This window comes from Haemaphysalis longicornis, unplaced genomic scaffold (genome assembly GCF_048455015.1).
Source record: "Haemaphysalis longicornis isolate Haplotype H1 unplaced genomic scaffold, Haemaphysalis longicornis Haplotype H1 scaffold_9, whole genome shotgun sequence".
Classification (NCBI taxonomy): Eukaryota; Metazoa; Arthropoda; class Arachnida; order Ixodida; family Ixodidae; genus Haemaphysalis; species Haemaphysalis longicornis.
This window is the reverse complement of record NW_027526460.1, coordinates 163,471,750-163,497,844: the sequence shown is the minus strand read 5'-3', so window position 1 is coordinate 163,497,844 and position 26,095 is coordinate 163,471,750. Positions and strand designations below refer to the sequence as shown.

The 26,095-nt window shown below is 48.3% G+C and overlaps 1 protein-coding gene across 1 annotated transcript in view; it reads right to left on the bottom strand.

Annotated features, from left to right (window-relative positions):
* Positions 1-1,625: 1,625 nt before the first annotated feature.
* LOC144153541 (acetylcholinesterase-like) overlaps positions 1,626-26,095 on the bottom strand; it is a 113,950-nt gene continuing 89,480 nt past the window's right edge. The window contains exons 12-13 of the mRNA XM_077685169.1: positions 18,232-18,319; positions 1,626-2,980 (exon numbers count right to left, since the gene is read on the bottom strand). Of these exons, the coding sequence (XP_077541295.1) occupies positions 2,840-2,980; positions 18,232-18,319 (229 nt within the window). The 3' untranslated portion in view covers positions 1,626-2,839. The remainder of the gene's footprint in view (positions 2,981-18,231; positions 18,320-26,095) is intronic.

The window sequence follows — 26,095 nt, the reverse complement described above, 5'->3', positions numbered from 1 at the left end:
AACTCCCTAGTTGTGTCCTATGACTACGACCGTATTAAACTGGCCTACCCCGGTCTTCGGCGCTGACGTGTCGCACCCTTGCGTGACCATGACCCGGTGGTAGCCGTCCTCGTCTCGCTTCTTCGGTGCCGGCGTTCGATGCACGCGGTCACTCCGTGGACGGCGTGGGCTCCGCGCGTCCTGACGTTTCCTCTGCGGCTACTTCCTGGTAGCCGCTCCCGCTGGATGTCCTTGATGCCGGCGTTCGATGCGCGCGGTCATCCCTTCGGCGGCGCGCTTCCTCGGTGGCTACCACCGGGTAGCCGCTGCCGCTGGAGGTCTCAGGTAGGCTTGGCACGAACGTCGCCTTTCGGGGCCGTCGAGGCGAACGTCGACGGAGCGTGGACGCTGGCCGCTGGTGCTCGACCGATGCCGCTGGGGCCACGAAAACGCAGGTTCGTGGTGCACCTAGGATGACGGTGCCGATGCGATGTCGGCCCGCTCCCGCCCAGGCTCGGATGGCGTGGTCGATGGCCTGGCCGCGTCCCCGTGGCTCGTTCGTTGAAGCGCACGTGCTCCGGCCGCCTCCTGGTTTCTTCGGTTTCTTGCCTCCCCCTTCTCTTTGTGCGCCCCGCTTTTCTACCCTCTGGGCTCTCCCGTGGCGCACTCCCATTGGCTCTTCGCCTCCTCCCTGTCCTTATATGGCCATCTCGCCACTTGTCACCTGCGTGGCCTTCCCTGATTGGCCGATCAGTGTGCTGCCACCTTTTCCCACGATTCCTTGGTGCGTCGGCGCTGGCGCTTGCTGATTGGCGCGCTCCTTGCGCGCACTTCAAAATTCTCGTTCCTTTGTTCTTTTCTTCTATTTTTCAGGGGGTTTCATGCATCCCCTCTCGGGGGGGGGGGGTGCCCTAACACATGACACCGAACAAAAAACAACTGGAACGATAAATTTAAGTGGATCTTATCTGGAACTGTTCATTTGCTTTCTTTAGGTTTGTGGTTGTTATCTTGAACCGAATTAATGGTGGATGAGCTGTTGGCGGTTGCAGTTACTGTTACCCCAATGTTCCAGTAAAGATTTGTGGAGAGTGCGTGTACATATTTTTTGCTCGTGTCTTGTTCCACATAACTCGTGCGCTGCAGTGACGTATACGCTGTATCGTGCATCAACTGGAACAATGAACTACATATATAGTTGGTGCTCTTTGGCGAACACGCACACGCACTTACGCGTGCATGCACAAAGACACGGATGCAGACACGAACAGAAACCGAACACACCTACACGCGCATGCACACACACGCAAGCGCGTGCGCACGCACACACCACATACAGATATTAATCAATTTCGCCGATATCTATGGTAGTAGTTACAGTAGTTTACGAATATAAGGCGGCTAAACCTATTTTTAGTGACGTCATTGAGAGAAAAGAAAAGCCCTATTTCTACACCGTACACAATCATTAAAACGCGCGAGAAATGGATATCTTATCGAAAATAAAAAAAATACACGAACTCCTTTCAGGTATCTTAGAACGGGGAGCAAGTGGGCTGGTTGGTGCGTGTTTAAAAATGTAAGAAACAGCGCAAATGACAGGACGTAGAGTAGAAGACGAACACGCGGCGCTGAGTAACAACCAAGTTTTATTGCTTGCAGGCGGCTTATATACATATCTACAAAGCAATGGAAAGGGAAAAGGAAATTACAGATAGCAAGGGAGGAAGAAAAACACATGTTATTGTCACATGGTCATCCATAAGTTAGGCCCAGTTATACATTTGAAAGATACGCGATTTCATTTTCATACACCAGCACGGAAGCTTTGCTTACACATTTATCGCCGCTGTGACTAATGCGAAAGGCTTCAAAAATTTCACGTGTGCGTTTGTTTGCGTATGTTCGAATAATACGACACTGATCAAATTTTGGTTTGCACTTACACTGGCGACAGTGCGCAGCTAGGTGACCGCCGACATTCGATTTTAGTGAATTTGCATGCTCCTGGAGCCGTAGATTAATACACGTTCCCGTCTAACCCACATAGCTTCGTTTGCAATCCAGGGGGATTTCGTAAACGACATTCTGACGGCAGCCCACGTACTTCGTTTTGTGGTTAATCTTACATGGTTGTGCTTTTGCCTACCTTATTCACCATCGCACAGAACTTGCTTAGCGTGCTTAGTTTGTAAGGCAGACACCTTTCAGGTGTCTGCAGCGCTTAGACCGCTTTCGCGAATATCGTCTTTTGCGAATTTTTGACGTGCAGAACGTCTGAAAAAATCACCAGTGACTGAAATTGGAGAAGGAATAAACGTCCTCAGGTTCCTCTTGTGCGTCTGGGGCAAAGACGCAACTGGTTGTGCTGAAGAATTCACGGTGCTTTGATGCACACCTCATAACGAAATATATGTAATTGTTGAGGTTATTGCATGTTGTGCATTTGGTACACAAAGCGCCGCAGAAACGCTGTTTTTCGCTCAATGCACAGCCACCCGCTCGCTGTGCGGTACTACGTGCACAATTTTAAGCGCTTGATTGGAATATATAAATGAACACAGTTTGCTGTAAAATAAGCAGGTACTTAGTCCACGTCATTTATGCCGTGATGCGGTATATACACAGTGTTAACCAACTGTTTCGCATTTTACAAAAGGAGAAGAAACCATCCATATAGGATTCATTTTATACAAATGAACGTTGCAGCTTCAGTCCACAAATTCGAAAAGTAGGAAATTCGCGCCTTACATTACTTCGTTCATTTTGGGCGCAGTGGTGCAATTCTACACGCGACTTCAGAAAGAGGAAAACAGAAAAAGAGAATACTTGTAAAAATAAATTCGTTTTACGCGCAGTATTATAAAAGGGGCGCAATGTAGTCGTTAGATATTGATGAAGAGTTGGCGAAGTCTGGAGAAGGGCTGTCGTTTTTCTCTGGAGAAGCGTATAAGTAATCGTACACAATGGAGCAGTTGGATTTCTTGAAGTCGGGAACCACCTGCAATAAAAAGCCGCAACGCAATGAGAAAATAAGCCTACCTACACAAGAAAAATTACAGCTGGAAAGGGGCACAGTGCGGCATATCTTTGATTGAAGCATACAGACATCCTTTAGTAACATTTGCCTGCGCAATAAGCTAAGCAGGCTGCGCATAGCCTGAACAGTTTCCTAGGGTAAACTGCCATGAATACCACGAATAATGCACCTGAAAAAGTATGCAATCGGTAAACTTACTGTTCTCACTATTCGGTTTTATGTGATTAAGGGGCACCTTGGGGAAGCACAAGGGGTACCATGAGTCGGTTCACTGTGCGAAATCTGTGCAACAATTAGGTTTATGTACAAATAATGTCTAAAGGTGGCGTAAAAAATTAAAAGGTGGTTAGAGGCTGCAAGAACTTCCTTGGCGGACTTTGAATCATTGAATCAAACAGTTTTGACTGAATGTAACAGATTTTAAAACCAGCAGCCTGAAACACTTGCAGTGGAAAACGACGCGCACATCGGACAATGGGTGGGCACTTCTTATAGAGTACGATTCCTGCTCTATGCAACCATGTGCGAAACAGTTTAACCACTGGACCTTCTTGCAGCCCAGTGGTATCACGTGAACGCTAATGCAGTGGGTGAGAGAGTCGGCTGGTGAGGTTATAGGCAGAAGTGTCCGCTTTTACGTAACTGTGGCAGAACATTGAAGGCTTGAATTCTGTATGATCAGAGGATGTACCTACGCCACGACATTTACGTTGCAGCGGCTGTTATTTCAAGGAGCGGCCAATTGCTGATGCATTTACGAGGTATTACCAGAAAAGCACTTATTTCCTTCCAAGACGGCGTTTTCAAGTAACACGCATTGTATAAATAAACCGTATCTACGACAGTTGTTAAAATTTGCCCGGAGTCGTATTTTGTAATGGTTATCGTTCTGTTGTCGCCATTAAAAACTGTAAGGACGCGGGTTCACTTCCCGGCCGCTTTTCTGATGGAGGCGAAAAGCGAAAACGCCCGTGTGCACGAGATTTCGGCGCACGTTAAAGATTCCCGGGTGGTCAAAACTTATCTGGAGCCCTCTACTACGGCCCGCTACTTCACCTGTGCAGCGTCGGTGGGTTAAGCCCCACAATCAATCAATCAATCAATCAATCAATCAATCAATCAATCAATCAATCAATAAACAATACCTACCGTGACCCTATGAAAGGTTTATCAAATCAACTTGTACAGATTGATCTAAATCTCTCAATCTCGTCATTTCGTTTACAAGCTTTGCTAAAGTGAGATGTGTGTCAGCAGGGAAGGTTCTTTTTGGTTAACAGAAGGCAAGTTAAGAATGTGCGCCAAATATAGGAAGTGTCTTCATTATCACAGGAGAGAGAGAGAGAGAGATCAAACTTTATTTAAATCGGCCCATGTCCGGGTTGCCGAAAATGTGGTTCTGGTGCGACTGGAATACGTTGAGGCGGGAATTCCACAGGTGTCGGGCCCCGCACGTGGGCAATGTGCCGGGCGAGGCGAGGCTGAAGGATGGGGCGAAGATCAGGCGGGGGAGCGGCGCAGCTTTCTCATGAGTATGGAATGTGGGATGGTAAAAGGTGTGGATGAAGAAAGTTAGGTGATTGCCTGGCTCGTGGACAAGTCCAGCAGGTGTGTGTAACGTCGGGATAGGCACCACACACCTCAAAGTGGTGCGTGCCATCTCGGGTCATTATATAGTGAAGAACGAGGTCAGAAGGGAGGGAGAGAGTCTCATCCTGGCGGATGTAAGTGCCGTCACGGCGTGTGAGGTCAGAAGTAGAAGGAGGAAGATGGCGGCGGGAACTGCGAAGGTCCTTCAGCTGTTGCCTCCGGGCCTGGCGATTGGCGGCATGTTCTTCCTTAGGGCTGTAGTCCTGGGGCCAGGGTTGAGGGTCGCTCGGGTTTCGATTTGCACGAGCAAGGGTGTGAGTCCTTTCATTCCCTACAATTCCCTGGTGTCCGGGGACACATTCTAGAAATACGTGCATGTGACGGTGGGCTGCCATGTAGCATGTCAGCTAGTGATGAATGTGAGCAGGTAAGGAGTTAGTTGCGAATTCTGTGAGGGCAGATTGACTATCCGTGCGGATAGTAATTTAGTCAGTTGAATGGGTGCAGCATGAACGAATCGGCAATGGCTTGAATTTTAGCAGATGTATAAGAAGGTACATTACAGTGTTGACGGATGATTTCTTCACGTGAACCTACCGCGACAGTTGTGGCTATGTTGTCGGTAAACGTGGCGTCTGTGTAATATGTGTCATGTGATGGGCTGGAAAGATGGACGGCTCTAGTTTGGTGCCTGCGGAGTATGAAGACGGGTCCATGTGACGTGGGATGGGTTGACCATTATTCTAGGAATCGTGTCCCATGGTAAGGTTCTTTTGGTAGAGGAGATAAGTGAGATGTCGCAAACCCTATTGGGTTGACGTCGTGAGCCTGTTCTGTTGAGCAGCGATGTGCGCGGCTACTTTCTCTTCAAGAGTATTGTCGAGGGCTGTGTCGGCAAGAAGATAGTTGGGGGCGTACATGAGCACACCGAGCTCTGTTCGTAACAATTTCCGGATGGTGATCTCCAATTTATTGTTTTGACTTTTCGTGAGGTTATGGTAGGCAAGGGCGTACAAAACTCTGGAAAAGATAGTTGCTTCCACTATCTTGCGAAGCCCGTGTTCTTTGAGGCCTGTTTTGTGGCTGGTGACTCCAAGGAGCATGCTATTGATTACATTGATCTGATTGATAATACGTTTGGTTCATACTGTCCTCTTCCCATCTTGTTGCCATATAAAGCCGAGGATGCGGATGTGGGGTCGTCGGGGAATCGGGTGGCCGTTGACAGTGAGGCTGATAAAGAAACGATAGATGTCTATCTGTTTGCTACTCTGATTAAGAACAAAGACGTATTATGATTTTTCTGGGGAGCATTCCGAGCCCACGGATTTTGCATGATCTTCAATAATATCCAAGCCATCCTGGAGGGTACGCTCCAGGGCACCCGGACTGCCTCGAAAACTGCAAATTGCAATATCGTCGGCATAATTGGCATGGCGGAGATTCGCACACAAAATAATTTAGAGGGCAGGTTTCTCATAGTTAAATTAAACAGAATGGGTGATAGGATGGAGCCTTGAGGCCTAGCACGGCGCACGGAGAAGGGGGCTTATGGTTGGTTGTCGGGTCCAATAATGCGGGCAGTGCGATTGGATAGAAAATCTTTGATATAATTGAAAAGGCATGTGCCAGGCCAAGTTTCTTGAACGATTTGGAGGATCGCGTCATGAGCAACGTTATCGCAGGCCTTTTTTAGGTCCACCCCGACGATAGTGCGGAGTTGGGCGGTGCTTGGGATTTCAACCCCGCCTTCCGTAATCCGGAGCGCCTATGTCTTCGGTTCTGACATGCTTTCGGTACCCAACCAGGGTATGGGGGAAGTGGTTTCAGGCCTCTAGATGCCGTTAGAGGCGAGTGAGGGCCATTTTTCTCCATTAATTTCCTGATACAGGAGGTCATTGATATAGGGCGGAGGTTCGTCGTTGAAGTTGCTGGTTTGCCAGGTTTGGGGATAAGGGTAACGTGGGCCTCTTCCCATTCTGGCGGCATACTTCCACAAAGCCACACCCGATTGATATGCGTAAGAAGCTCTTATAATTTAGAGTCAGGAAGGTTATGGAGCATTTTATACGTTACGCCATCTTCTCGTTGATCAGGAATACACTCGACAGTGAGTATTGGATGGGTGCATGGTGGGTAGAAAGTGTTTTGAATTTCTTCTATGAGGCCGGGTTGATCGAGGTGCTGTGCCAATAGTAGTTTTTGAAGGGTGTGTCGAGGTTTTCTCCCTCCAAGGAGGGATCTGAATACGTTCCAGACACGGGAGATGTGAAGATGGCCATTCATGGCATTGCAAAAGTCAAGCCAGTGCTGTGTGGCCAGTGTGTCGGCGTATTCCCTGCATTCCTGCTCTAAGGCTACGATTCTTGAGTGGAGAGTCACATTCGGTTTGTTTAGGCGCCAGCGTTTGAATAATGTGCGACGCTTGTCCCATAATGACAGGATGTGGCTGTCAACATGTGGAAGGTCTTCGGTGCGCGTGATCTCTTTACGGTGTCGGCGAATCGTTGAATGTATCACAGTACTCCACATGCATATCAGCAAATTACGCGTGTCAGTGGCGTCCAAAGCTGCTCTAGCGTCTGACCAGTTGACGAGTTTTGCACGACAGAAGTTGGTGCTAGCTTGACGAATGCGGGAACTAAAATGAACATGCATTTTGAGAATGTAATAATCGCTTCCTATAGTTTCTTCAGTATTCTCCCATGCTGCTCTGAGAGGTCCTCGGATCCATGCGAGATCTGGGGTGGTGTCCGACCTGTCCCCAGTCATGTAGGGGCAGATGGTTCGGTGAGGAGTGTGAATTGATGACAGTTAACAAAATGTGCCAATTTGTGGCCAAGTGGTACAACACAATCGTACCCCCAAGTAGTATGAGGACAGTTGAAGTCACCAAGGAGGAGGACAGTATCAGGAGACCTAGCAGTAGGAATGAGGGTGTGTAGCGGAGGCAAAGGTGCTGAAGGTTGGTTTGGGCTCCAGTACACATTGATGACCATGAGTGGATGGTCGCCTACCAGAGGAGTGGTGCAGACATGTTTGTGCGAGGGTGTATTAATATGCGTGGTGTCATTTTGGGTGGTAGAGAGGTCTTTACGCACGTGGGTAAGTGTCATGGTAGGTGTGGCGCTGGTGTCTACGATGCCGCGGCGACGATGGATGATACTAGGTTGTGAAAACACTCCATAGAGGGGAAGTGGGAATGTCCCTCCAGCTTCTTGAACAACTAAGATATCTGGGTGCTTTCCAGTGAATTCTATGTGCTGTAGGAGAAGTTTTTTCTTTCTTCGGAGCCCGCGACAATTCCATTGCCAGATTATGAGAGATTTACGGAGATGAGGAGGGTTTGGAGCCAATGCCGTATTATTCTTTTTGCATCGAATCGCAATCTTCGGCAGAGGTGGGTGTGCGTTTATGCGGAAGGCGGTCGTCTTCAAGCGAAGAAAGGCGGGCGGTAAGCTCTTGAAGAGAAGTGAGAACCAGACATAGAGCTTGAGATACGATGGAAAAGACTTCTTGTTCAAGCAAGAAGAGGAGGATTTGATCTAAGGTGGCAGGAACAATGTTTTGAATATCGATGTGCGTACACATGGGCTGCACCAATTGGGAGGACGTGGTGGGGGCAGACAACGGGTTGACTTGTGGGGTAGGGGAAGGCAAGGAAGCTGTTGTGTGCACAATTTGGGGGGTGAAGTGTTGGCGGCAGGAGGATTGAAGGAAGGTGTAGATGTGGGTGATGAGGGAGTAGCTGGGCCGCTCACCTGTCGAGTTGGAGGAGGAGCCGGGCTGTTGACACACGGTACGTTGGCGATAACCTCGTGCTTTCTGGAATCAAGGCGTGGAGGAAATCCAATGTTTCGGGGAAGCGAGGAGTGGTTGACTTTCAGGACCACCCGTTGCCCGCACCTTCGGGAGCGGCTCCGGTTCCGGTTCTTGAAGCCATGGGGGGACTTCTCCCAACGTTTGTCCCGGCTCCGCTTCCGGTTCTTCAAGTCATAGAGTGACTTCTCCCGTCCTTTGTTCCGGGTGTGTGAGGAAGCTAGAAATTCAAACCTATTAGACGTGGACAAAGAAAGCATATCATTGGCAGGAGCAGTCAATGGAGGTTTCTTTTGGGTTTTCATGGGCCACCGTCGCATGGTCCTCGTGCGTTTCCACAGTACCTTCGTTGCCTCGTCGTGTGCAGGGCAATTGGGTTCCGTCGCTGGATGTTCGCCATTGCAGTTGACGCACCGAGGCTCACAGTTGTGACGAGTGTCGGAAGGTGACTGGTCTGGAGGAAACTTGGTCCCGCAGGTCACGCAGCACAGGAACACATTTCGGTTAGGGCAATCGAGGGCCCGGTGCTCCAAGCTGAAGCAGTGAAGGCATTGCTGACTGTTGGGGCGGGGCGGGTAGAGTCTTTACACTGTTGAACAGAGGACAGCGGGGCGAGGTAGGGTAGGCCCTTCGATCGTGATGAGAAGGGAGGCCGTATGACCAAGCCGGCGGAAGCGTAAAATTTTTCGAGACGGGACAAGAAGCTCGGACTGCAGGAACTCTTCTTACAGGTCAAGGGAGATGCCATGTGTAACGCCCTGAGCGTTGTTGGCCTCGTACGTTATGGTGGGGTGGGATTTTCCTAGGATAGCAATCTGCTGAAGTGCAAGAACTTTTGCGGCTGTGGAATCTCGATATACATCCAGCGCTACCAAATTTTGACGGCGTCGCAGCTTGATGAAGACGTCTCGGAATTCTTGCTTCGTCAAGTGGGCTGCTTGTTTGACGGCTTGTCCGATAGTGCTGGGGTCCACCTCAGCCAAGTTGGTGTGGTCGGTGAGCTTCAGGATCGCAGTTCGGGGCAAAAGTAGGCAGGGCGCAGTAATGTCCGGGGTCCAGGGAACGTATGCGGCGGTAGGATTCGTGGTCCGGCCAAGCGAGGCCGCGGCCGCCACGACGCGGATCCCAGGCCTCTTTTAGACACAGTTAGGCTTAGCCGGCTGGAGCCAGTACTGGCTCAACATGGGAAGATACCTGATGTTGATGCTGTATTTGAGTATCCAGGAATGCAGAAGGTGTTCACAGACCTCCGAGAGAGAAAGGAGCAGGTTCCGAGGTCAGGAACAGGGATAATGTGCGTTCGCTGAACAGGATAACCACGGCGGCCGCTACAGGCTTGATCATCCTCTTCTTCTTCCCCAATAGGATTGGTTCATTACGGTAAACACACAGAGCCGCTGAGAGTGCAAGCATTCTCAAGCAATTCTCGGAGAAAATAGGCACTAATGCTACTATATAACTCTTACAGCAGCCAATGAAGCCCGCGGCTTCTTTCAGGCAGTTTTTGATAAAGTGAACCTTACACACTTCGGCAAGCGTCGGCTGTGTCTAGGCGAATAAGGTGATTCACAGACGTTGGTCGTCCTGATTAATTGTGTTTTAATTCACAAATGCGCAAAACCGCAGCTATTACAGCATATATATGCTTGGATTTTAACAGTATTCTAACAATCACGATAACTTTGTCGGTACTTCAGGTCCCATTGTTTGCAAACCAACAGAACCTTAATGGCCCTACAAGTCACCTACAAGGCCTACGTTGCTGCTGTTTGATCCTGTTGTCGCGCCAATAAATGTAAAAAAAAGCGTCTCTTGCCATTCACCGATTGTGTTGGGAAGCCGATAAATGCCATCAAATTTATCAATCAGCCAACGCTTCGGTGTTGGGCCGATTGAGTGCCGATAGGACGCCTTATTGGTGTCACAAGGATGCTCTTGGATCCACAAAAGGGTCTTGCTGGAATTGTCCTTCTGGGAGTCGCTGAAATTAACCTGTTCGTGAAGAGTTTTCAAACCTGGAGCTTTATTTTAAGACCACTAATCGAACAGAAGTATGCTCACTCCGATTTGATACCGATGTAAAGTCGAAGTTGCTTTCTATGCACCAAAGCTACGCCTTGCCTATGAGATGCCCGGTGCTGAGGTGATACTGATAATCAGGTCTAGTGTCCCATTGAGAGGTGGCCTTAAATACTTCGGTGTTTATGCGAACGGTACAAAATCCAACGAAGGCCAGAAGTGGACCAAAATGTGCGAGCTGCGTAAAAGAGGTGGTTGAAGATTGCCAAAGTTATTTTATTAGTAATTAGTAGTGCCACGTGGAGGTAGGACACAAAAGGAAGAACTATGAGGTGTGGTGAAGGGATCTATTTACAATATGTGTTGAATATCCCACTGGCTATGCGCCAGTCACCATCATAATCACCATCATCGTGTAGACCGTGTCTTAAAGTGATCATCCCCGCTAAGGGCAGCCATGGCCCAGGTTTCCATTGCGTCGTTCTTCCGTAATATTTACTGGTGCCGTTAAACCCGGAAGGATTACCGCATGCGACGACGAAGGAGACCACCTACGTCCCCTCCGGCTTGAGGTTCCTCGAACCCCGTGATTTCGGCTGTTGTTCCGCTGATTAGCTCCGCCCTCAACCGGAGGTCAATACGGCCGGCCCTGATTTCGTACTGACGATCGACCGTATGCGTGCGATGGATAAGGTGCGCCGAAATAACGTATCCTTCGCGACGCAAGTACGAGACTGGTCAAGGCAGCAAACGATCTTTTTGAAGCTGTCTCAGCGACTCATCACGGCCTTCAAGAGGCCATTGACCTTCTCCAAAGTAAGAAAAGCACACGTTATGAGGTGGAGCAGGGAATAATCAATCTTCTTGACCCTGAAGATGTAGAACGTGCCTACTTCGCCGGATTAGCGTACCGAGGACATATATGTCGTGCCCTCAACAAGCTGAGCTCCGCCTTGAAGTCTACGAAGGCTGCTGGCCTCAGACATAAGACCGACAGCTATTTCGCCCATCCAGATGACCGTCTTCAACGCGGCTCACGCACATCGACCTCGGCCGTTGTCTTGCCGAGGCTACAAGTTTCTGCTTTTGACGGTGAGCCACGTGGGTCCACGCGGATTGTGTACCATGTGAAGACAATGGCCGGCAATCACCCGAACCTTCCCGATATTGCCAACGTGTGCACTGCCAACCGTTTGCCAGCGGAACAAACAGTTCTACTTGCCAGCGTAGTAGACAGACGTCTCGACGTTCGCGTCCATGATGAGGAGCGAACGAAATAAAGGCAGATGCGACCGCTTTGCGCCCACAGTGACGACCGGTACCTCGACTCAGACTGACATGAGGCCAGGTGATCTTCTCCAGAACTACTGCTCTACGACGGTGGTGCAAGAACCCGTCCCATACAATGCAACGGGCGACGCAGAGAAGGGCTGCCCACCTCAATAAGAAAAAGATATGACGATCAAGAACGATTTGTCCATAAACCGTTCCGGTTTTTGCGTGAAAAAAACAAGCCGTCGTTGCAGCCCAGGCTTCAACATCCAAGGCTGAAGATTGGGCTAAACCCAAGGACATGGAGGTAGGACCTAGAAGCGAGATAGCATCCAGCGTCCAAACGAGTGGTATTTGTGAAGAACGCGAGCCTACGCCAGCCACAGATAAGGACGTCTCGGCTGCTTCCGTACAAATGGAAGACAAAAAACATGAGGTTAAGTACGGGAAAGAAATGATAGAGCCGCCATAGTTTGAGTTTGTTCCAGAGCTTATGAAGGGCGAGTCCTTACCGGAATCTCGTGGAGCCCGATCAGCTGAAACCGTCTAAGTAATGCAGGAACTTGCAGTCATGCGGGAAGCTGACTCGTTCCAACTCACCTAAGTTGTAAAAGCTGAGAAACCTTTGCTAATTACTCCATTCTCATGCGAGGAGGCTATGAGACCTGTTCGAGAAGCTACATAGCCATATTTTCAGTTGATAACCACGAAATTTAACTAATTGGAAACAGAAATTGCACAAAAGCAAACGCAAGGAAGCTTATTTGGGAACACCGCTCGACACGATGTACCAGAGCTGGAGCGACAGCGAAAATTTTAGAATTGCCTGACAAGGCTGTCACTACAATTTCTATGAACACACGGGACTCGAAACGTGTCATCGAGCTTGGAGAGCAGTTTGGTTGTCGAAACTCGGCTGTCCTCAAAGCTGCGAGACGGGGGATTCACCGCTGGAAGCAAAAGAGGTGACAGAAATTCAGGGCAGATTTCGAAGGAATGACCTTATGCAAGGAAAACCAATATACTATGATTACGGAACAATTGTTCAACCCCACAAGGGTTTCTTCGCGGATGGGAGAGGGGAATAAGACGAGCCGTTTCGAACTGACGAAATTCAGCTACCTGTGGAGCAACAGAGAGTCATTGCGTCGCGTTCTTGCGTACAAGAAGCATTCGTCTTTCCCAGCTGCTCATCCGCCGGAGAAGAAAGCATAGCCATGCACAGTGAGGGTCAGAAAAATCTGCGAGACAAGCTGAAATCGAACAGACTGTCACATGCTTCTCCCCGTTTGGCTCCGTTCGCCGTAGCAGGCAGCAGAGGCGTGGCGCTGCAGCGCAAACCTTGCAGTGTCGTGAAGCGCCAAAGATCAAAGTGCTCCCTACACTGTAAAAAATGGCCAATTTTATGGAGAAAGCTGCTGGTAAAATGTTGCCGGACACATTTCCGTAATTTAGAAAACGGAAAGAATTTTAAGGCGGACATTCACTAGTACGGAAAGGCCGTAACAAAACAAACACTCCGTTTGAAAAAGCACGTCTTTCCGTCATTGATAGAACCTTCAGAAAAGAAAAAAAAAATACTTCGACGAGGAATCGAACCCGTGACGTTGATCGAACGGGCACGACGGTCGAGACCACTGCATCACCGCACGAACGCTGCACTTCTGCCGAACAACCTGTATACTACATGAATGCACAGCCGGCGTGTGCCATGCATCGGTGTTTACTAGCTGGCCTACAGATTTCCTGGCTGTTAAAGTGCGATTTCTTAAATAGCACTTGCGCAGTAAGGTTCCGCGAAGCCCCCCACAATAGTTGATTGCAATCAACTTCGCTGTTTCGAGAAAGCGCTCGCAAAACTGTGTGCGAGTGGCTGCGACTGCGATTTCGCACTGCATGAATAGGGCTGGCTGTGCTTTGGTTTTAAGCTTTAGGCTAAATACTTCGGCCGATATTGATTCCTTAAGAACTAAATTACCTTCCGCAACTCTGCTTCTGCACGCAAATGACCTTATATGTTCTACAAGTGTGCCGGTCACACACGCATGTGCATTTTGCAGGTGGGGGGCATGCGACGTCGCCGGAGCTTCGTAAAGACAAGATGCAGCGCTCGTGTTGAGCGGTATGGGCCTCATGGTCCTCACTAAGTTTACTACACTTAGACACTAACGAAACAGAGCCGCATTCATTACGCCACGAATGTTGTCGGGGAGCAGTTTTCGCTTCTCGATCGATTCCTGACGATCGACACGACAATATATTTCCTGCAGTACACAAGGGACGCTTCCGCCTGCCTGGAAACACGCTGACATCTCACTGGTCTCCAAACCTGGAAAACCAATCGAGATACCCAACCTGCGTCTTACCGCCCTAACTTCATGCCTCGGGAAACTGCTTGAACACATGGTTTACAATCGCATTACGGCGTACACAGAAAATAACAACCTCTTCCCCACGACGATGTACGACTTTCGACCTCAACTGTCTACCCAAGACGTCCTCCTGCAGCTCAAGTAAGACCTTCTCAATAACCTCCCGAAGCATTAAAAACACTGTATCCTCGCTCTCGACATCAAGAGCAGGTTCGATAACGTTTCCCACGTCGCCTTACTAAACAGCCTGGCCACTCTCCATGTTGGGACACGACTATACAACTATGTGAGAGCCTTCCTTACCAACCGCACCGGTACAGTGGGAATCGCCCACTTACGAACACCGGGGATCGCCCACTTACGCACACCCTCCTTCACAGCGCTTCCCCGAGGAACACGACAAGGCTCCGTCATTTCTCCTTTGCTACTTAACATAGCTCTCAAAGTTCTGCCTCCGCTACTGGACACCGTCCCATCCCTCCACCATGCCCTATATGCCGACGACCTTACGATATGGACCAACTCACGTTCCACGGGCGAACAACAAGAATCGCTTCATAGCCATCTACATCACTACCATATATCTCTCTAAATGTGGTCTGACCTGCTCCCCGGAAAAATCTAAACTGCTAACCCTTCAGCAGAGAACTCGGGGACGACACACGGCGCCGACGCCGGACCGGGCTCTTACTCTACAAACTGGCCCCGTTCCTGTAGTAACCCATCTCAGGGTACTCGGACTCACAATCCCATAAGATGGCTCCGGCTCGCACACCATCCTCGCACTTCAATGCACAGTTACTCAATTGGCGCAACTAGTTAAGCGCATCACCCACCAACGTACTGGTCTCAAAGAAGCTGAAACTGCCCGTCTTGTTCAAGCTTTCCTCATCTGTCGCCTTACATATGGAGCTCCTTATCTGTCCCTCAAACCAGCAGAGCACAAGAAACTTGACATTTTAATTACGCAAGCATACAAAACTGCTTTGGCCTCCCCACTAACACCTCTACTGACTTGTTTGTACGCTTGGGAATACATAATACTTAAGTATGGACAGAGCTGTGCGAAGCTCGACGAACTTCGCAATACCAACGCCTTAAGCTTACACCCACTGGCTGTAGTACGTTAGCTCGCTTGGGCTATTCGACCGTGACTCAGCCTCACCGCCTGGCATGACTTCCCTCTCCCTACTACGCGCTCGCATTAAAGTCACCCCGCTACCCCGGAACATGCATCCAGGCATCCACGACGGTCGTCCAACTACCGCGCGCCACGGTAGTTGGACGACCGGTTCGCGCACCGCGCGAACCGACTACATTTGCACCCACTACCAGCATCTGCCGGACACGCTTTATGTCGATGCATTCCCATACCCCAACCGATCGATTTACGCTGTCGCGACTGTAGATGGTCAAAAACGTACCGTCGCCACTGCCTCCACGCGAGCCTCAACACAAACTGAAGCGGAAGAGATAGCCATTGCGCTGTCCCTTACCTCCACTCGTCGCCACTACGTGACAGTAATCACGGACTCGCAGGAAGCCTGCCGACATCTTTAAAAAGGTCTAATCCCTCGCACTGCCCTACGCATTATTGAACACTCCACTTACCTCCCCGAGGAGTGCCACAATTTATGGACACCTAGCCATTGTGGGTTGGCCGGCAATGAAGCGGTGGACGACGCGGCCCGAGAAGTGGCACAAAAGGCCATTGCCCCCGACCCCCCTCCTACCACCGTAGATGGCCACCCCCTACACACCTACAATGACATTCTCACACACTACAAGCTCTCTCATCGCACCTTCTCCTCCTCACCCGTCTCTAACAAAAGCCGTCTCTAACAAAAGCTCTCCGTCACAATACACTTTGGCATTTGATTTTCCCCAGCTCTCACTCACCACAGTGGAAGTTTTGCCTCGAAAGGGGTACACTTTATCACATCGTATGGGAATGCTCCCACACGCCTGACCTCCCTGCCAATCCCCAACCTTCCCCTTCACAGTGGGCGGCGCAGCTGTCCAGCTCTGAACCCGGCTCCCAGCTTAACCTGGTGAGACGGGCCCGGACTGCCAGACAGAGCCAGGGACTTCTCGACTAAGGAGTCTCCCCACTGGTCTGCCTCCACACACGGATTCGGATTGGGCCTCAATAAAAGTTTATTCCTCCTCCTATTAATAAACTGATATGTTTCCGTTCTGCATCATACAGACGAAACGCCCGTATTTTGCAAAGCAGAAAAAGATCCCGTTTGACGTGTAACGAAGAGAGCATCCGTATACTGAGGGACGGAGCACACTTCCGCTAAATTACGGGTGTTTTCTTTGTTCTGCATCAAACGGAACACGGCTCTGGTTTATTACGTCCATCTGGTCCGTAATTTGTCCGTAAAATTACGGATTGTTTTTACAGTGTACTTGTAGACGGCGTGTATTGGATACGCACGTTTAACTTGTGCCGCAGCTTAGAGGTGCCCCAGACATGGCAAAGCGGCGCCTCCGTGCATACTGCTAAGACCAGCCCACCTGTCGCTGAAGAAGTTGGATGGACTTCGGAACTCACTGCGCGAGAATCGTACATAGGCGAAAGCCGTAAGCAGCGCTGCGGGAAACTACATCGCAGGAAGGTGTTCGAGACGCAGCACCCGCTGGTGAAGCTGTTGAACAGATAGAAAATTCGGTGTGTAGTAAAGCGTTTATATTTAAGGCCAGTACGAATGTTGCGGGCGCGGAAGGACGTTGAATCTCCCACTGGCTATGCGCCAGTCATCATCATAATCACCATCATCGTGTAAACCGTGTGAGTAAAGTGATCATCCCCGCTAAGGGCAGCCATGGCCCAGGTCTCGATTGTGTCGTTCTTCCGTAATAATGCGGACAAGGCAGGCCATCAGACTAACTGGGCCCGGCCAGGCTCTACCCACAGCTTCGTCCCCTTCGTTCCCTCCCCGTCGAGTGCGAAGTGGATGGGTGAGGGTGGAGAAGAGGAAAGATCAGAGGACAATAAACAATGAAGACGGCCTTGCTGCCACGGAACCACGGCCCCAGAACCACGGTGCCCGTCCTGCAGCTCAGAAACGCCGATGGAACTTCGAGACGCACGGGTGATCGGGGCGTGGGTAGCGGTGTCATCGTCACTTCGGCTCACGAAGGTCTCGTTTCGGCTGGTCACAGGTGGGGGGCACAGGGATGGGGAACGGTTGTGTCCATGGCTTACAACGCGATGAAAAAGCCGAGACGGGACAATTCGATCGGGGCCGGGATGGGGAGAAACGCTGCACCTATACCAAACATGTCACGTGGCGACAGGACTAAGATGAGACGAACGATGAGGTGGGTTGGAGGGATGTATTTACATTATGTGCTCTTATTAGAATGACTGGGCAGACTGGTCCACTGAGTCTTCTTATCGTGACAATAGCAATGATTAGAAAGGTGTGTTCCAGGAGGATTAACATTAAGTAACAATTGGTAAACTAATGATGGGATAGTCAGTTATATGCAGTGATTAGTGAAGCGGGAGCAAGGTGGATTAGGTTAGATTAAGGTTCATTAAGATATACTAAAACATAATGAAAAGGGTAAGGTAAATTAAGCTCGGCAAAATAGCGTAGCTGATTTGTCCGCGGGTGGATGTGAATGCAAAAGGTGCGCGTTACAATTTTTCGCACGCCGTTCGCTTTCAAGGCACGTAAATAGGCCTAAGGGCCCGAGAAATTTTTTTTTCATCTCCTGGGATTTTACTGGGCACCAAAATTTTGGCACATGGGTCTTTTTGTTTTTGACCTTCATTAGTAAAACAGACTCTGCTCGCTGCCTTGATCAAACACTTTTCCTCCCGCTTCGCAGCATGAAGTCTTGCTACTCCGCCACCGCGGCGGGAAAACGTCGGTGAGAATGATTTGTTACGATACATCCTAGAAAATTCGTTGATCGGAACGCTTTTCCTATTCCTGGCGCGCATTACAACCGAATTTTAACACTGGCTTCACCGAAAAAAGCGCGCATCCGAGATACGTTTTTATACCTAATGAAAACGTAGTCTTGTAGGTCCAAAGTCCAAACTGCCCTTCCAGGCGTTCACCAGCTTCTCTCCTTTTCCTGTTCGTCTTACCTACGCTTTATTGCCGAGAAGCAGTTTACCTGCAAATCTCCATTCGTGATCCGGACGTGCACCGCCTTTCCCTCGCTGTACACGGGCCATGGTTCGCCACCCACGGCGGGTAACCTCCTGGAAGCAGAAGATAGCTGTCAGATGCTAAACACGTTGATACACAGTGTTCCATGATATTGAGTAATACGGTTAATGTTTTGATTACTTAAAACACGCTTCTGAATATTTTAGTTGATATGTTTAAAACTTAGAGCCAGAAAAGCACAAGAACGGAGAAAGCGATAAACACGTTATTTTTTATCTGTTGAATGAATAGCGCCAACCTCTTCAGCTGATAGGTTTTTTAGGATTCCGAGTGCTGTCATCGGAGAACAATCTCAATGTTTTGAGTGTTGGGAACTCAGTTTTTGCTGACAGGTTCGGTTTCTCTCTGCGTGCTTTCACTCAATCGTCCTGTCGATCGGTAGTCAGGGTGCTTAATTTATACCCCTCGTTGTCACACAACGATTAGCCTCTTGGCGGGATGATTTCCAGGTCCGCTTAGAGACAGACCTGCTGGCTTTCTCGCCCACTGGTCCTTAGCTTGCTTTTGTGATCGCTTGTTTACATGCTTCGTGGCTACAGGCACCGCGCATGGCGGGGTAGAACCACGAGCGAAAACCCATGAACCACCATCAAGTTACAAACCACGGAAAAAATATCAAATACTTTTTGTTTTTGGCGTTAACCTTTTTAAACATCTCGTATGCTTCAAAAACACGTATTGTTAAGTGTGCAATCTGAGTGAAGTTCACATTGGTACCGAGTTTCCTAAACGAGCATGTTGAACACAAAAGGTTAGGGCGAATTGGAATGCCGGGGATATGATCAATACTGAACTTTGCTGCTTGAGCAAAGGAGTGAATGTGGGCAGTTGTGCGGCAATGCACAGAGTGAGCAGGATTTGCTGGCCACGGCGGGAACTGATGTGAACGGCGAGGTTGATACTAGATTGCTTCTGGGAGTGAATGTAAGAACTTGTCAAAGATGACTAGCGAGGCGACCCTCCATCACAACTGTATGCTGAGTACATTGGCTTACTTGTTAAAATTTTCGACGCTTGAATGATAACAGTCTGACAGTAGTTATAAACCTGGTTTCGGGTTCCGAACGAGTTTAACGTTTTGGATTGGTTTGATTGATTTTAGACGAAGGCGAGCGCAAGGGCATTATTCACGTTCCAACAAACTAGAGTTAATAGAAGTCGTACTTTTCATGTGCACTTATTAGGGATTGTATTCGTGGCATTAAAACATTTTGTGACGTGATCGTTCTCGAGCAGAAATGGACGTGGGAGAGGCGTTGGGTAGTTAACACAGACATTTAATACACACGCCCGTAGAAGCCTAAAGAAAAACACTTACGCAAGAAACAGCACAAAACCATTCAACAATTAACCACTAATTCATTATCCGAAAGTGCAATGCAAACCAAAACCGAAAAGTCACTACATTTGTTATCGCGAAATTACTTGAAATCCGGTCATTACGACCTGATCATAACGTCCTAAGTACTGTCTCTACCCCAACTAGTCCCTATTTGTGTCCTACGACATGTGTCCTTAATGGACTGGTCTACCCCGGTCGTCGACCCTGACGTCTCCTCGGCGCTGTTTGGCTGCGACGCACGTTGTTTGGCTGCGACGCACTGATAGACATCGTCGTCTTGTCGTTACGCCGGCGTCGCTGCACGCGCTCGTTGCGTGAACGGCGTTGGCTCCGCACGCACCAAAGCAGTTCCTCGGTGGCTACCCGCCTTGTAGCCGCTGCCGCCGGAGGTACCCACGAGGTTGCCGGACGTAGCCTTTCAGGGCCGTCCAAGCGATAGTTGACGGGGCGTTAGCGCTGGGAAACGGGTGCCCGACCGTTGCCACTGGGGCCAACAATACGCAGGTTGGTGGTGCGACTACGACGCGACAGCCGATGCGAGGTCGGCTCGCTCCTCCTCGACTTTGGCAGGCATAGTCGGTGACCTGGCCGTGTCCCCTTGGCTCGTTCCTCGAAGCTAACGTGCTTGTTCCGCCTCCTGGTTCCTTGCTCCTCTCCTTGTGCTCCTGGCTTGTATACCCCTTGTGCTCCATCGCTTCGCACTCTGATTGGCTTCCTCACTTTTCGCTTCAATGTTTAGTCCCAATGCCGCTTGACTTTTTCGCGTCCGTCTCGGATTTGCTGCCCAGTTCGCTACCACAGTTCGTCATGCCGCCGTGGGGCTCCGTCGCGTCGTTTCTGGAACGGTCCGCTCTTGGCGCGCACTGTAAATTTCCGGTGTTTATTCTGTTTCAGGGGATTTCGTGCATCCCGTCATTGCCTTTGACACTGGACAGCTATGTTGGATTACCAGGTAATATTAGAGGTTATCGAAGCGACCCCGCAAAACTAGTTTTAATATTAACTAGTTTGCGCGGCTTATATTTGGCAGCTATAAAATTTATGCTGAAGAGCAACAGAACTTTTTTTTTGTGGGAAAAGCGACATAGTTCTTGCTAATGTTCATGATCTCTAGCGAAATTCTGCACGACGTTTCAGCCGTTTCACGTAATTTTAGGATATGCGAGGATCATGAGAGTAGTTAACTGGACGAAAAATGACGCAGCAATCCGCGAATAAACATGCGTATGCCCTTACAAAAACGGTTATTGAGATTGAATTGAAAGTCAATTGACTTTACTCAGTGCAATGTGTTGACAGTCAATTGCCTTTGAATAGAAATTTTGTATTGAGTTCTCGTTGAAAATTGGCCGCCGTGTTTCAATTGAAACTCAACGCTGTGTTTCAATTGAAAGTCTATTGACTATAGTCAACATGTCTGTTGATTTCCAATTGACTTTCTGTTGACTCAATACACTTTTCCTGTTGAGTTCCTGTTGTGATGTATCAATTGAAAGTCTATTGAGAAAAGTCGGTGGAGTTCCAGTTGAGTCTGTGTTAACTATCTATTGATTCTCCTGCTGAGTTCCTGGTGAGAAATGTCAAATGAAAACCTATTGAGCATATTCAAGACAGCCCGTTTGATTTCATTTTAGTCTTTTATCAAGTTATTTCAACAATTGCCTCATAAAGTTCAGTTGACTGTACTAAATATATAGTGAGTCTGCTTCAATAATGCAAAAAATCAAGGTGTGTATTGAGCAGGTGAAATAGTGAGGTGTTTCATGGCAACGCTTGCTTTATTGCTCACGAAAGCAGCACGGGAGGACTGGAGCCTTGCAGGGTCCACTTGGCTACTTGACTGTGTAGCCTGCAAAATACAAGAAACAGGCTTGTTTGTTTCCACCAGTATAGTACGAAATGATTGCGTCCCTTCTTATTAAGCATGCTGGTCTAAGTAGCTTGCTATTTTATATGTTAGATGGTTCGTATTTTTGGAAAGCAAGGCAAGGAGACAGCAGTTCAACAAATGTATAAGCTTGTTTCAGGTTTTAGTGCATCAAGGCAAGCTAACCGCATCAATTAATTCTACAATGGGTAGGGAGTGGAACGCCTTTACTTGAATGCCGTCCGCATTAAAGCACCTGAAATCTAGAGGAACGACTATGTCCGCAGGGAGCCACAAAATCACCCGCATGGGCTAGTTATCGTGCCTTCCAAATTTTTAAAGCCCAAAAGAAATCCGCTTAGGCCTATCAAGACTGGCTGAGCCACTACCAAACCTGTCCAAAAGCATACCTGTCAACCTGTGGATTTTTTTTGTGAAATTTCAATGCTGAAAATGTCTTGCATGAGCTGGTTTACAAAATTGTAGCCTTGATTAAAAAAAAACTAGTGTCAGATGGTACTGTAAACTAAAGTTACTACAACAGGCAATCATTACAAATGGCGTTATGAATGAATGAGCGCATATTACTTTGTGCTTACCGACTAGTGGAAAAAAATTACATAAACCGTGAACCGCGAAAGAAAAAAAGAACTTGCCAGAAAGAACGTGACAGAAAAAAATATGTAAGCTGAAATTTGCAGTCTTTCACACTCTTGTAACGCCGAAGTATGGTGTGTGCCTTGCAGTACGTATAACAAACAAGTAGCACTAAGCAGCAGCTTGAAGGGATCATATGAGATATGGGTATATCCACATTTTTGCAATGCCAGAGGAGTGTCCCAGTATAACAAGGTCGTGATGCCAGTTTACACACAACGAGAACACGAAACAGTTTTTTTTGGTGAGAGGAAAAAACAGCAGAGTTGCTGTAAATGAGAAAAAATGTAAAAGCTTTTTTTTTCCTTTGCTTGGGGAGATTTTCTATACAGCAGCAGCACTAAAACAGTACAGTGATACCGTGCCGACCAATCATTTGGGTAATTCCTAGAGGCAGAACATTTGTCACAACAGATCGACTAAGCCCTCGTGCAATGCCGGTGTAGCATCAGTCAGTGGCACGTCTGATGCCACGTTAGGCCAAAATGTTATTCAGTGATTTCGCTATTACTCACACCACATTCAGCCCAACTTATTCAAAACTGCTCCGAGAAAGGCAATCAGCAGGTTGTGATTATAAGCAATGGCAAATTTCAGTTTATGCCAGCAAGTCGAGCAAGTGCTTAAGTCAAAACTGGTATTCATCAGTTTGAAAGTTTGACGCCTGTACATGTTCTAGTGCAAGCTGCCTAGCACCTGAGACAAAAATTGGCAAATGAGAAATTCCCAGAAAGATCGTACGTGGAGAGAATTGGCACTTTGTGGTAAAAGACTAATATATAACAGTGTGCAGTCTGTTTGCAACTACTCCTTACGCAGCACATTTTTTTCTTCATTGGTTTTAAAACCAAAGTGTCTGCTTGCCTTTAGGGTGTCAAGGTAACGCATCAGACTTGTGTAAAGATGCTTTGGGTTCAAACCCTAGCTTCTGCGGATACACAGTCTCTATTTTCCAAAAGTAATAAATGAATTTGTTATATTCTTGGGCATTATTTCTTTAGCTGGAATGAAGTACGTTTTAGGCCACGTTTGTCACCTGAGTCACTGCTCTGCACTACGGGAACGCTCTTTCTCAAACAATCGTTCAAATTAGGAAGCAAATATATTGCCGGCAGCCAGCACTTTAGCTTGTAAGCATATTTTACGGCCATGTCTCCTAACTGGTTGAACACACTATACTGTGTGTGACTGGCAGATCTGCCTCTCAGCCTATAGCGCTGTCAGGTGTGTTTGCATAGCGCAGTATTCGTGCGTCTGTTATTGATCCGACAGGCACTTGTTCGATTCGACCTCCTTCATTTTTTTTCATTTTCGTTAACTTCGTTCGTCAAACATTTTATTTACCTTAATCATGGTGTTCTTTCTTTTTTTATGACACTCCGTACCAGGCAATACAGGGCTGCTGCTCCGTTCTGTAGCGGCACTGCGTCTAGAATTTTATTCATTCGTCACTTGCCTTCAAAGGTTTTGTTAGACCTTTAGCTTAAGATACATACAAATATATTACACGCGAAAGCAATACAGCAGCGCGGAAGACAGTAAACTACCGATTGATGTCAAAATGTGTGCCGGTAAAATACCCCCTTCAATTTGTTACACTTACGTACAGTATTTTTGAAAAGCTGAAGTGAAATCGTACCCTAGGTCGATCTCGAGACGGCATGCATAAAAACACTGCTTATATAGCGACAAATAACCAAGTCGTGAGTATAGCCATTCAGGTAGGTCTGCACAACATGTCATGATGAAATGTACAGGAGCGCTCGGAAAGAATGAACTTACCTTATAACAACGTCGCTCCCAGCGGTGCTCCCAGCGTGGTGAAGTTGACGGATTCCAAAGCGTGGCTAACAGGGATGGTAACACCTCACTTCGCAAGCTTCTTCACCGTACGATCACAGCGCACAAACACAACACGACACACAAAGGATGTTCACCGGCGGTAGAAGACAAGGTAAATATAAATGGTAGCGAAGGTTCGGGCAAAAATCGGTTCAGAACCTATTGCCAGCGACATCAGCATGGGGGCTTATGGGAGTGGCGATTGAAGCGCGACTAGGTGAGGAGGGAACAAACACTAGTAACAAAAAACTGAGTTTTGTTCAACAATAAAACAACAATTATATTTTACGAACTATATTTATTTATGAATCACATTTATTTAGGCACAGTGTATAAATAATTTATGAAAATGCCGTTCATTCTCAAAAACCGTTTTTGTAGCGCCCTCTGAAGAATGGCACATGTCATTGCTTTGTGATGCAGTCCTTGTAGTGATCGGAAAGGCGCTCCTAAAGTTCGTCTGCTAGGAAACGCCCCTCGCGTGTTTTGGTGGTGCGCATTTGCATTCGTTTTTCCTTGTTAATTTGGTGTGCACTTAATTTTTGCTGTGCGTGGAGTTGCGAGGTGCGTTGTATCGTCGGTGAACACGTGTAATACCGTGCCCGGCAGGCACGGTGAACTACGGGACGATACTGCCAACGGTTGGAGCGGAGCGCTTTCGTCGGTACCTAGAGAAACGATGTGCTGTACAAGTTGCAACAGCAACTCCCGTACACCTGGCGTTTTACTGCACCATTTTCCTCTCATTTCCACAGGTAACGCGAAACTATTGTACTGTTAATATGTGCACAGGGGTTGTGTAAGGGGACGTGGTGGTGCTTCGAAAAAAATAGGTCTAAAGCTTTGTTATGTCACAGTTATCTCTTGATTTCACCTCAGGCTGGCTCAGAGCAAGTTGTGTCAATTACTGTGGGCGTTCTCGCCGTAGTACCACTCGAATTTAAACGAGTCGCTTTAATTGTCTATCTCAGTGTCTTCTCTATTGCATTACAACGATTGTAGTGCTCGTTGCTTCCCGCACTTGTATGCGCAAGCATTATTTCCATCGCAGTACTGTGTTGTGCTGCTCCGTGCTGCGCTGCTGCCAGATCTTTCCTGCTATGTGCTTTTACATACTGCCGTCGCTTTCGTTTGCATTTATCCATTTTTCCTCTTTTTACATATCTGTTGCGACACTTGCCTAATAATGCAACCAGGAAATTGCAGGCGTGAATGCTGAGTGAACTTCTGTAGAAACCCTTGTCTACTTGATAAGACGCCGGGACAGCTGCAGTGTGCTCGCTGCACTTTCGTGAATCGGCATTCCTGCGGCCCGGTTTTCTACGTCAGGATGCAGTGCCTAGTTCTTTTCTCTTGTTTCGAAGTAGTTCTGCTGTTGACGCTTTCATTGCTCATAATGCTATGCGTTACGGGTAAAGTCAATTTTTCGGCGCGTAAGGAAAATCATAATGCATGTAGTGGCCACGAACATTTTGTACTTATTGTAACGTGCTCATTTTGTGCAGTGTGGTAAATTTGTTTTATGTTCATCCTGGAATAAAATTCAAATGCCTTGATTATATCATGACTTTGCGTTATTTCTTCTCTTAGAACAGAAGTACAGTGGGGTCCACTCTTAAAGGGAAACGGCGAGCGCGTGGCCACAGCGCTCCGCGAAGCGCGGCGCCGAGAAGTGGCGAGAATCGGAAGCAGCCGGCACATGCGCGCTGGCCTCAGGAGGAGGAGCAACCGCCTGTCGTCTGCTACGGCGCGCTCCTGCCGCAGAGCAGGCGAGAGCCGGGAAATGCCGCTGTCGAAGGCTGCGTTAGACGGGATGCGCGCCCATCTTCTCGCTCGAACTAGAGCGCGGTTCGTTCCGCCCCATATTTCCTGATGGATTGTACTCACTGACTAGACCCCCCTTTTAACACAGGAGCTGTTCTAGAGATGGCCCTGACGAGTCTCTGCTGGTATCGTGTCATGCTCTCTGAAGGCAGTTTTTCCGCCGCCCAAAAGCAGGTACCCAGCATTTAAAAAAATTCACAAAAGGTAAAAAAACGCCCTAGGGCATTCATATTTTCATACAAGAGGGCTCATATCTGCCCTGACAAGATGACTTCC